Source organism: Arachis ipaensis, chromosome B08 (assembly GCF_000816755.2).
Source record: "Arachis ipaensis cultivar K30076 chromosome B08, Araip1.1, whole genome shotgun sequence".
NCBI classification, from domain to species: Eukaryota; Viridiplantae; Streptophyta; class Magnoliopsida; order Fabales; family Fabaceae; genus Arachis; species Arachis ipaensis.
In genome coordinates this window covers 14,645,512-14,657,939 of record NC_029792.2, presented here as the reverse complement: position 1 = coordinate 14,657,939, position 12,428 = coordinate 14,645,512, and the positions used below count along the sequence as shown (strand labels likewise).

Genomic DNA, 12,428 nt, shown 5'->3' with positions numbered 1-12,428 from the left:
GTATAAATTCAACTAATTTAAATAATTTAAATTATTTAGTTAAAAATTTTTTAATTAAATAATCTAAAACTTAATTTATTAAGCTTAAATTTCTCTAACAGTCAAATAAAATTAGAATGAATCCAAAAATTAAGTACCATTGTGGTCTGGAGATACTAACTATAAAAAATTTAAAATTCATAATTGGCCAACTAACATGACAATAGACTTGAGAACTGTCGGAAAAATTAAGATTTAATAAGAACCTGTCTAATAGCGAAAACACTAAAAATAATTTTCTCACAACCTGTGCGATTAAATAGGTAATACCAAAGATGCTCCAAGCAGCAAATATAATGACAGAAATTAAATAATCAAACACCAGAATTTTATCGTGGAATCCCTCCCCCCTCCCCTAAAAGAGGGACAAAAAACCCACGGGACCTAATCTAGTAAAATCTTCTACTATTAGAATAATGGGTACACAAACAGTCTTCCTAATGACACTAGGACATCTTAATAATCAACAAAATATATCATCAAAACTGATGGAATCAACATAAACCCTCCACAAAGTGGGTATCTCAAATCAGACAAAAGAGAAGGCAATACAACTAGCAAGTTACATCCTAATGTTCATCTCTACGTGAGGCATGTGACCTATGTTAGGTCCATAAAATACCACCGCTTTTGGTGTTCTATGATTCACCTCCGAATAATGAGTAGGTAGTTCGATCCTTTTTATTCTTCTCTTCATAGTAAACTTACGGGGGGGTGCGGACCAATAGGTCGAATTACTATATAAAGAAGAGTTGTAAACTATCTTCCTTCTTGTTCGAGTAGGAAGATATCGCTTCTCGTTTCTTCTCTTCGATAAGAATAGGGATTTGAAATGATAAAAATTCTTCTTCATTCTGTTGTGCGCAGCGAAAGAACTTCCTAAGCATACTTTTTTGAATCCAAACTTCTTTGTGCTTTCTAAGTATTCTTCTTGCATAGAATAACGCAACTGTTGTTGCAAAAATCGGGATTTTAGTAGCAGGCGGCATCCCCGCTTAGTTTTGAGTAGGCGGAACCATTCTGTTTTGGTTCTTCTCCACATTCTTACCCGGTGACCCAGGAATTTGCCTATAATTTTTTCTACTGATATTTCGATATAGAAAGATCTCCTTATTTCTTCACCGCAGATTTTCGCGTCATTTTCTTGAAAAGATATTAGATTGCCGTGGGAAACTTTCAAACGAGTAATGCTTCCCATTCGATTATTCACACAAACCCTTCGATGACTTATCGGCTGCCTTGCTTGAGGAATAGTTTCACAAAAATGGAGACGAACCGGAATAACGTCCGATCTTGTTTCTGGATTGAGTAGAAAAGGGATATATGAAGTTCGTTCTGTTCCTCTGTGCATCTCTGTGATGGGTAAATCCCATGAATAAGGGGCAACTTTCGTGTAGTTTGTGATTGGATGTAACTGTTAAGATTTTCTCTTGGATAAATCTTTCTCTTAATAGATCTCTTCTTGTTCCTCAATCTTCGGAGAATGCGGCGTTGCATTATTGTAAGTTCTCTCTTCCGAACATTTCCTGAAAGTAGACGACAAGTTTTAAATCTTAATGCAGACATATCTCCGTTGAATCAGTCTGATTCGCCACATCGCGTATAACGGGAGTCGAACCCAATTCTGCCAAAACCCCCGCAAAAGCAAGAAGGAAACTACCTATCATTTTTCTCTCTTTCTTTGACCTAGCACACTGAACACATACCCCATCTAGAAGAAAGTAAAAGTGACTACATCTTCTTCGGACCCTGACGTGAACGACAGCTTTCATTGAGTCTAAGTTTGATGATCGAACATTCTTTCGATTGCATGTGTTAAGCAAAGCACGCACAATTGAACAAAAGATAGAAGATCAAACTCCTCAATAGTCAGATAGGATCGTAGGCGTACGGTGACCGGCTTCGCGAGACCTTATTGGTCTACTCAAGGCGTTGCTCTATTGGGCGCAGCTTTCTTGATCTAGCTTTCTGACTAACTGAATAGGCTCTTTTCAATTCTTTCTTCTCTTATGATATTTCGGTCACATTACTTCAAGAAGTGTCCTTAATCTTATATACGATACCACCCACTTCCTCCCTTTCTTCCTACACCAGGAATAACATACTAAAATTTCATAAGAAATGGAGCAAGTTTACGAGTTCAATCGGAGCATAGTGTAACTGCCTTTTTTTCCCATTTTTCTCGAAGCTCTCAATTTCTTTCTTTGCTTTCTTTCAAAATTGAAGAAGCCTCTCTCTCTCTCTCTCTCTATCTCTCTCTCTCTGCTTTTAGCCACTTATTTATTTATTTATTTTGTTTTGTTTTTAACTGTGGGCCTCACTTAGTTGGGGACCCACCAACAAATCTCTTCCTCACCAACTCAAGTGGGGATAGGCTGCTCCACAAAATCCGCCTTGTCTTTGCAGGAATCAAACTTCACTGCAGGTAAACTCTTAGTCATCATATCTGAACCATTATCATCAGTATAAATCTTCTCAAGTTCATATGACTTCATCTCAAGTGCTTGACGTATCCAATGATACCTCAACTCTATGTGATTCGATCTGGAATGAAACGTCAGATTCTTGCTGAGATGGATAGCACTTTGACTGTCACAAAATAACACAAACTTCTCTTGATTGATGCCTAACTCTTGTAGAAAATTTTTCATCCACAAGAGTTCCTTAGAAGCTTCAACAATAGCAATGTATTCTGCCTCTGTAGTAGACAAAGCAACACACTTCTAAAGTCGAGATTGCCACGACACAGCTCCCCCTGCAAAAGTCATTATATAACCAGAAGTAGACTTTCTTGAATCAAGATCCCTAGCCATATCCGCATCTGTGTAACCATCTAAAACAGGTTGGCCACTCCCAAAGTATAAACAAACTCTGGAAGTACCATTAAGGTATCTGAGAATCCACTTCACTGCTTCTCAGTGTTCCTTGCCAGGATTAGAGAGAAACCGACTAACAACTCCAACGACATGAGTAATATCTGGCCTGGTGCAAACTATAGCATACATCAAATTGCCAACTCTAGATGCATATGGAATCTTCTTTATTTCTGCTTTGTCTTTCTCACTTGTAGGGCATTGCCGCGAACACAGTTTGAAATGACTAGCAAGTGGAGTACTAACAGATTTAGAATTACTCATGCTAAACCTCTCTAAAAGCTTCTCAATATACTTCTGCTGCGACAACCACAGTTTCCTACTCTTCCTGTCACGAGTGATACTCATGCCAAGAAATTTTTTTGCAGGACCCAAATCCTTCATAGCAAAGGATCTGTTCAAGTCTTTCATAAGACTTTCAATCTTCTTAGTGTCATGACCAACAATCAACATGTCATCAACATAAAGCAAAAAAAATTATAAAATCACCATCAGAGAATTTTTTATCATACACATAATGATCAGAAGAAGTCTTACTATACTCATGACCTTCCATGAAGGAATCAAACTTTGTGTACCACTACCTTGACACTTGCTTCAACCCATATAAGCTCTTCTTCAACTTGCATACAAGGTGCTCCTTTCGTTTAACCTTGAAACTCTCTGGTTGCTCTATATAAATTTTTTTATTTATGTCACTATAAAGGAATGCAGTCTTCACATCAATTTGCTCAACCTCTAAATTTAAGTTAGCCGCCAATCCAAGCACAACTCGAATAGAGACATCTTCACAATTGGAGAGAAAATCTCTTCAAAATCAATACCTTTCTTTTGCTCATCAGACATAGCTTCCTGATAGCTTTCTGACTCCCCAGTCTCAGTGTTCATCACATACTCATGAGGAGAGTATTTTTGAGAAGGATGACGCTCTCTATTAGATCTTCTCAATTCAAGCTCAACTGGTGGTTCAGGTGGAACTTCAACATTTGGTGGAACTTCTGCATCTGGCACCTCAGGTTGAGGTGTAGGTTCATCATGCAAATCATCACCATCATTATCAACTTGTACATCTCCCCCATCAATAGGAGGTCTAGTGGAAGGACCAGGTTCATCATCAGCAGAACGTCTAACAGTTATTGTTGATTTATCTGTCTTCTCAAGGTCTTCAATAGTTTGGTCTTCAAGAAAAATCACATCTCGGCTTCTAATTATCTTTTTACTCACTAGATCCCATAATCTGTAACCAAAGTCTTCGTGACCATAACCCATGAAGATACACTACTTTGACTTTCCATCAAGTTTGGACCTTTCATCTCTTGGAATGTGAACAAAAGTCCTACAGCCGAACACTCGCAAATGACTATAGGAGACATCTTTTCCTTTCCAAAATTTCTCTGGAACATCACCATTTAGTGGAACTGAAGGAGAAAGATTGATCAAATCTACTGCAGTCCTCATTGCTTCACCCCAAAAGGATTTAGGCAACTTTGCATGAGAGAGCATACACCTGACTCTATCATTGATAGTGCGATTTATTCTCTCTGCAACTCCATTATGTTGAGGAGTCTTAGGAACCGTCTTCTCAAGCTTGATCCCATGTCCTTTACAATACTCTTCAAACGGACCCCTGTATTCACCAACATTATCTACTCGAACACATTTCAATTTTCTTTCTGTTTCTTTTTCAACACTTGCATGAAATTGTTTGAAGATACCGAGCACCTGATCTTTAGATTTCAAAATAAAAGCCCATATTTTTCGAGAATAATCATCAATAAAAGTAACAAAGTATGATGCACCACCTAGTGTCTTAGCATCCATAGTGCAAACATCAGTGTGAACTAAATCTAGAACATGTAATCTCCTATGAGGTCCGGAACTATGAAATGATACTCTAGCATGCTTTCCAACAAAACAATAAGTACAAGTATTTAAAGTTGTACCTTTCACTGGAAATGAGTGCTTCTTGACTAAGACGCTTAGTCCTTTCTCGCTCAAGTGACCAAGACGTATATACCACAAATCAGAAGAGGAATCATCAGCTACATTCACCTCTTTTTGCACAACTTTGCTTGCAACCAGTAGAGAGTAGTGAGACTATTATCTTCTTTAGCAACAATGAGAGCTCCTTTGGTAATCTTATATTTTTCACTACCAAAGGAAATGCAATACCCCTCTTGATCTAATGCCTTCACTAAAATAAGATTGAACCGCATATCTGGCGCATGCCTAACATTCTTCAATTGCAACTTGCATCCCATGTTAGTTTCATGCCACATATCATCCATACCAATGATATTACACATTCCTTTATCTCCCAATTTGATCTTGCTAAAATTTCCAACAGTATAGAAAGTGAAAAATTCACACCTCGGAGTGACATGACATGAGGCACCGGAGTCCATAATCCAAGTGGAATCATCATAGACAAGATTCACATAATTTTCATCATATGTGATAAGAACATCTTCATAAACAATAGCAGTAGTTTCTTTATCACTATCTTTACCTTTGTCTTCGTTTCTTTCCCTTGATTGTTCTCTTTTCAAGAACCTACAATACCTCTTGATATGCCCCGACTTGCCACAATGGTGACAAATGAACTCCTTTCTTAGCTTGTACTTTCCTCTTGACTTGCTTCGACTCTCTGACTTGTCAGAATTGTGAGGTTTTCTAATTTAACTTCTCTCCCGTGACTCTGAAACAAGTGCTTCTGACTGGGAGGAGGCATTAATCAAATCTTGTTCTCTTCTTTTGCCTTCTTCATTCAACATACTCTCTTTAACCATTGCTAATGTCAACTTTTCTTTTGGAGCTGAGTTAGTCAATGTCACAACTAGAATTTTCCAACTATCAGGCAAAGAGCTCAACAATAACAAAGCTTGCAACTCATCATTCAAAGTAATTTCATTATTTGTCAGTTGATTCACCATCTCCTGAAAAGTGCTCAAGTACTCCGGCATTGATTTACCTTCAATATACTTCATATTGACAAGATTCCTAATCAAGAATGCTTTGTTTTGCACATTCTTTCTCTTATATAGCTCCTTCAATTTTTTCTCGGCATTCGTTTCGGTGTCAACATGTGGATACACGCTAAGATCAAGACATTGCCTAATCAAAGTAACTGTCTTTCGATTCATCTTCTTCCATTCAGCATCAGATTTAGTACCTTTAGATTTATCCCCTCCACAGGATCATACAAGTCCTTGCTATATAACATATCTTCCATGAGGGTCTTCCAAATCGAATAATTTTGGGAATTCAATTTGACCATATTTGGCCCATGAATATTTTCTCCATTTAATTAGCACAGAGATAAACAACCAAAGCTCTAGATACTACTTTGTTGGAAAAATTGAGGTTCAACAAGAACTTGTTTAACGGCGGAAGTACCAAAAATAATTCTTTTACAACCTGTGCGATTAAATAGGTAATACCAAAGATACTCCAAGCAGTAAATATAATGACAGAAATTAAATAATCAAACACCAGAATTTTATCATGAAAAACCCCTCAAAAAAGGGACAAAAAACTCATAGGACCTAGTCTAGTAAAATCTTCCACTATCAGAATAATGGGTACACAAACAGTATTCCTAGTGGCACTAGGGCATCTCAACAATCAACAAAATACATCATCAAAACTGATAGAATCAACATAAACCCTCCACAAAGTGTGTATTTCAAATTAAACAAAAGAGAAGGCAATACAATTAGCAAGTTATATCCTAATATTCATCTCTACACCAGAAATAACATACTAAAATTTCATAAGAAATGGAGCAAGTTTACCAGTTCAATCGGAGCACATTGTAATTGTCATTTTCCCCATTTTTCTCTTCTCCTTCGTCGAAGCTCCCTGTTTCTTTCTTTGCTTTCTTTCAAAATTGAAGAAGCCCCTCACTCTCGCTCTCTCGTGGCTTTTAGCCATTTATTTATTTATTTTGTTTTGTTTTTAACTGTGGGCCTCATTTAGTTGGAGACCCACCAACAAGAACTAGACTATACACATGTAAATTTTGGCAACTGAGTGGTACAACTCTAACTTATTTATATCTAATTGAGTTTTACTATATAGTTGAAGTAGTGTGGTAGAAATCTAAATTATGTTGTTGATGTTTTGATTAATTACTTGTGACTTCATTACTTATGCCTGTAAATTTTGTGATAACTTGCTTATTTAGTATAATAATATATTTATTACATTATTTCTATTTTATTTGATCCGAAATAAAAATTTTCTGTGTTCATATTTGTGCTGCATTGGCAAGGGTAGGCAAGCATCCTAAACATTTTTTCTATAAGTGGTTGACAATAGATACATATAATGACACATATACATTCTATATCAACCCTCTTTCTGACCAGGCATTATGGGAAAAATTCCTTTACAATAGACCACAGACATCCGAGTTTAAGAAGATGTCAGGAACACCAAAAAAATGAAGAAAGGATGTGATGAAGCTATGAGAGGTAAGAAGCAGAAGACTGACAAGCTGAATAGGATATATAAAGAGGATTCTTGTTGCCACTGTGGTGGTAAGGGTCATGAAAAAAGAAACTACTCGAAGAAGAAAGTTGAAGATGTGGCTACATCTGTTGCCTCTGATAAAGTTATTACAAGTACTAATAATAAACTAATCTCAACTAATGCAAATGAACTCCAAAATGAAAGTAATGCAACTGAGATTGAGTTTATTATGAGCCAACCTAATGTGTGAGAAAATGAAAACACTCAACAGGTATTAATGTAATGTTTATTAAAGTTGTTTTGTATCTTTTTTTGTATCTCATTAGACATTTTTCTATAACTGTGAATAGGTTGGATCATAAGCTGTGCAGCTCAAGGCAAGGTCAACAAAACTTTCCTTTATAGAAAATAGTTTGTTAATGCACACCCTAAACCACTAACCACTGCAACAGCGTTAATTACTCCACCAGCTATCACTACTCTAGTGTCAAGTACTCTATCACCTATTGCTCTAGTTTAAGTACTCCATCACCAACAACTGGCACTATTGATCCAATGATTGGTGCATCTGCAACTACAGCATCAAAGCTAAGAAACTTCTTACGATTTGTTTCAATCCCATGATTGAAATCACCAAGAAAGTTCAAGAAGTGAACTTATGCGAAAAAAGATTTTTTTTTATTGATGAAATTGTGATATTTTGGTTTTATCGATTGTCTATTTAGTTACTGACTTATGTAATAGAAAATGTCTTAGTTGTTATTTTAAATATTCTAGATGTGTGACATGTTGTTTTATGGTATTTTAAATATGCTTTAAATGGTATAAATGTTATCAATGGATATTTGGTTTTATTACTATTACTTAGCTTCATTTTCCTTCATATTTAAATTACAAGATACAAACAAGAATGACAAAATAGAATAATTTCAACTTCTATTCATTTGTTCATAGGTACAACCATCACATTTGGTTCAATCTATTACACAATATCCATATGTTATTTCACCACTTTTATACTACACACACAGCTAATAAGATTACAATAACAAACATAATAACCAACAACAAACAAAATGCCAATTTTAGAGCTCTAACTTCATATTCCAAACTTTCAATTTTTCAGAAAAATTTCATTCTTCATTTCTCTTTTTCAAATTTGGGATCTGCTCTACTAGTAACTTTTTCTTCCTCCTGAACTTTATCAGCCCAAATAAAAATACCACACCAACTATTTCCAACTCTCTGCAAATACATTACATAGCTATGGAGAAGAAATATTACATATTAAAATAGCAATGACACCAGCTTCGTAAATTAACAAAAGGCACTTACATTGTAGTTTGGACAACCATAAAACGACCTCCCTAAATTCGTATATGTTCCTGACAATTTGAGAACAGATTCAGCTACCATATCGACATCTCTCTGGAAGTCGTTCGCGACTATTTTTGGTGCTTCTCCTCCCACAGCTTCTTGCAAAGCCTCGGTTGCTGGAGCTACAAACAATGTTGTTGCCGCCACCCATCATCACCCTTTCCAACGGTGGAGGAGAAGAAAGAGAATGGCTTGTAATGGTGTATGATACTTTCTACTCAAATTAGGATTAGGGTTATAAAACCATAATATGGACTAAATTGAGTTACAAACTTACAATTGTCATGTCATATAGCCGTTGGACGTCCAACGTGGCTTTTCTCCATACATGTCATCACCTCGATCACGAATCTTCGTCAGAATATTTCGCAGGGACGACTGCGAATCACTTTTGTTAAGTCTAGGGACAAAATTGGAGTCATAGTACGTTTAGAAACGATTTAGAGGCTCGATTATAAGTTTAGAGACCACTTTAAGTATTAACTCGACAAATTTATTTAACAATATAAAAACAAATAAAACTTACAAGTTACAACTAATGAATTGCCCATTCAGCTATGATATAAGATATTAATCATAAAATTAGAATATATTTTTGAATTTATCTAAATATACACTATTCAATGACTCCACAAAATAAAATAATTCTTTATAACAAACAAAAATAGCAAATGGTTAAAATTTACCGAATCAACCTGTTTAACTCTCAGAAAAGTAAATTGGGTTTAAAGATTGAGACTATCAAATAAAAAATATTGGTCAAATCTATTTTGCTTGACTCGTGGGCATTGAAAGATGAAACTCACAGACATTTGCTAATTTTTTCGCGCGTCAAAAAACGAAACCCAGTAAAATATTTAGACACATTTTTTAACTGAACAAGCCACTTGTTCCATTTATTGACGGGCTTCAGGGATTAAAGTGGGGTATTTTTTTAATACCAAAAAAAAAAGTGGGGTGTTTTTCTTTTCACATTCTTAATTTCATATCAGTGAGTGAAGATGAAAACTGGAAATGAATTGTGACCATTTTCTTCTTTTTTTTCTATTTTTAGAAAAAAAAATAATTTTGTTATTTATGCTTCAGAGAAAAAAACCTTAAAAAAAATATTTCTCCCAATTTAAGGGGTTTTTTCTGAAAAAAAAAATCAAACACACAATCTCAAATTCAAATGAGACATAAAAATTCAATCATTAAACTATAAAGTATAAACTCAACTACTTTGAATAATTGAAATTATTTAGTTGAAATTTTTTAATTAAATAATCTAAAACATAATTTATTAAGCTTAAATTTCTATAACAGTCCAATAAAATAAATTTGAGAATGAATGAATGATAGATGTAGATAACTTTTTCATCCAAAACCAGACATAATTTAGATAAAAAGGGCAACCATATAATAATATCTTTATTAAAGGCATGTACCACATGGCCATTAGATTTTCTAACTCATCAATTCCAGCTAGATTATTTTCCTTTTTTATTTTTTATTCATTGGACTTCAACTAATTCAGTTCAAACTTATTAATTATTAATTATTATGGATGAAAACTCTTTCCAAGCAGATTAGGATTGTCTATCCCTATGTATCCAATCCAATTACTTATTTCTTAATCTGAATATATAAGCCCAATCAACAATCAATAATTTATAAAAATGAAAACAAACATTTAATTTCTTTCGCCAAAAGATTTAATTTTTTTATTTTTTTTCACTTTATATATAGACCCTTTTGAAGGAAGCAATAGCAAGCAGGAAGAAATGGAGGGACAAAAGAAGCTCAAAAAGTCCAAGGTTGTCAAGATAGAATCTCAAGAATCATGGCAACACCACATCTCTCATGCTAACAACAAAGGTTACCCTGTAAGTAGTGTTCCTCAATTTGCCTTCTTGGATTTCATTATTTAATAATCAAGCTTAGCTTGCTTAATTATTACAAAAAATGAAATTGGGTAATAAGGAACCAGATAGATAGCTTTGTTCTAAACTAAACATATATAAACTATGTTGTCTTTTCAGGTTGTAGTTCACTTCTCTGCTTTTTGGTGCATAACCTCTACACTCATGAATCCTTTGTTTGAAGAACTTGCCTCCACTTATCAAGATGCCATGTTTCTCAATTTGGATGTGGATGAGTTTAAGGTTATTTTGTTTAATTTTCCCTCACAAAACTCCACTTTTTATAATTGAGTTTGTAATTAATTAGTATAGTAAGTAATTACTACTAATGTAATATTTTTTTTCCGTACATGGCTTATAAGGAAAAGAATGCTACACATGATTTTCTGAGTGAACTTAATTTAAAGTCTACCCATTAAATTAAAGCCCCTTTAATTTTATTTTATTTTATTTTTTTTGGTTTCTTCTCTTTAATTTTGAATGCGATGTGCATTAATAACTACCTGTGGCTCTCTAACCAGGAAATTGCGTCCAAGTTTGAAATCAAAGCCATGCCCACATTTGTGCTGCTGAATGGAGGAACTGCAGTTGATAAAATTGTAGGTGCAAATCCTGATGAGATTAAGACAAGGGTGGATCATTTTATTCATTCAGCTCCTTCCCATAAATAATGCCATTTATTTTGAATTTTGAACCATAATATATATATAGAGTAAAGTATTATTTTTGTCCTCAATGTTTGGGGTAAGTTTTATGTGTGTTCATAATGTTTAAATCGTCTCATTTGTATCCCTAAAGTTTATAAAAATAATTCAATGTTATTCTGTCGTTAATTATACTAATAAATCAGATTGTATTTTTCAAATATTCTCACTTGAATGTATTCATTCTTAATTAGGTCTCAATTGGATGTGTTCAGTTTTAATATTGTACCCATTATATTTGTTTAGGTTCAATTATGTCTCTAGAAAATGGAATTATGTAAATGTTGCAGGAATTAGTTTCAATTTTTGATTACCTATTTTTCGGAGTGGATCATCGGTTCTATCCCAAATATTTGTATTCTAACTTCAAGTTTGAGATTTTCAAAACTCAAACTAAAGCTCAAGATGTGTAATTGATGACAGGATAATATTAAATCACTTTTATAAACGTTAGAAATATAAATAAGACGATTTAAACGTTAGGGATACAAACAAAATTTATGCCAAACTTTCCCCCTATTATTGTGTAGTTTGGAACCATTTCATGAATATTTATATAGCGGGTGTGGGCATTTGGCCATGTCATACTGTGACATTGTACAAATGGTTATTCTCTTGTATTGTTAAATTTCTTTCTAATTTTCTCATCAAACGCAATGCTAGAGAGAGGTAGATAAAGAGTTATAAATTAACAAAAATGTTTAGAAATCAATTAAAAATAAACTTAAATTAGTAAAAATTATTTTATTTTATATTTTTTAATTATTAATGAAAAAATAAATAATATTAAATGTAATAAGTATATAACAATATAAAATATTTTATATTATAAGTACATTAAAATTATAAACTCAAAAAATAATAGTATCTTACATATTTTAATAAATTGGTTTGGGAAAAAACTCTGAAGCTTTAGGTAGCAAGTAGCAATTAGCATATTCTTTTCTCCTTAAATATTGTTTCTAAACTAATCACTCCAACCATGCCAACTGGTTGGATCTTCATAGACCAAGTCAATTATTTCATGTTTGAAGTTTAAACCATATTCACACACCTAGGTA

At 34.0% G+C, this 12,428-nt stretch overlaps 1 protein-coding gene across 2 annotated transcripts; it reads left to right on the top strand.

Annotated features, from left to right (window-relative positions):
* Positions 10,332-12,019, top strand: LOC107611822 (thioredoxin-like protein CXXS1). 2 transcript variants are annotated; one of them, XM_016313713.2, is made up of 4 exons: positions 10,334-10,627; positions 10,784-10,906; positions 11,185-11,374; positions 11,877-12,019. In XM_016313713.2, the coding sequence occupies exons 1-3, from the start codon at positions 10,526-10,528 to the stop codon at positions 11,332-11,334; spliced, it is 375 nt and encodes a 124-aa protein (XP_016169199.1). In that variant the 5' UTR covers positions 10,334-10,525; the 3' UTR covers positions 11,335-11,374; positions 11,877-12,019. The 2 variants fall into 2 exon arrangements, with proteins under 2 accessions (XP_016169198.1, XP_016169199.1); XM_016313712.2 differs by lacking the exon at positions 11,877-12,019 and having other exon boundaries at positions 10,332-10,627; positions 11,185-11,568.

Excerpts from the sequence above, each read along its gene's own strand:
- LOC107611822 (XM_016313713.2), top strand. The coding sequence starts at position 10,526 with ATGGAGGGACAAAAGAAGCTCAAAAAGTCCAAGGTTGTCAAGATAGAA. Across the intron at positions 10,628-10,783 it reads CTAACAACAAAGGTTACCCT|GTTGTAGTTCACTTCTCTGC; the intron begins GTAAGTAGTGTT and ends TTGTCTTTTCAG. Across the intron at positions 10,907-11,184 it reads TGGATGTGGATGAGTTTAAG|GAAATTGCGTCCAAGTTTGA; the intron begins GTTATTTTGTTT and ends CTCTCTAACCAG.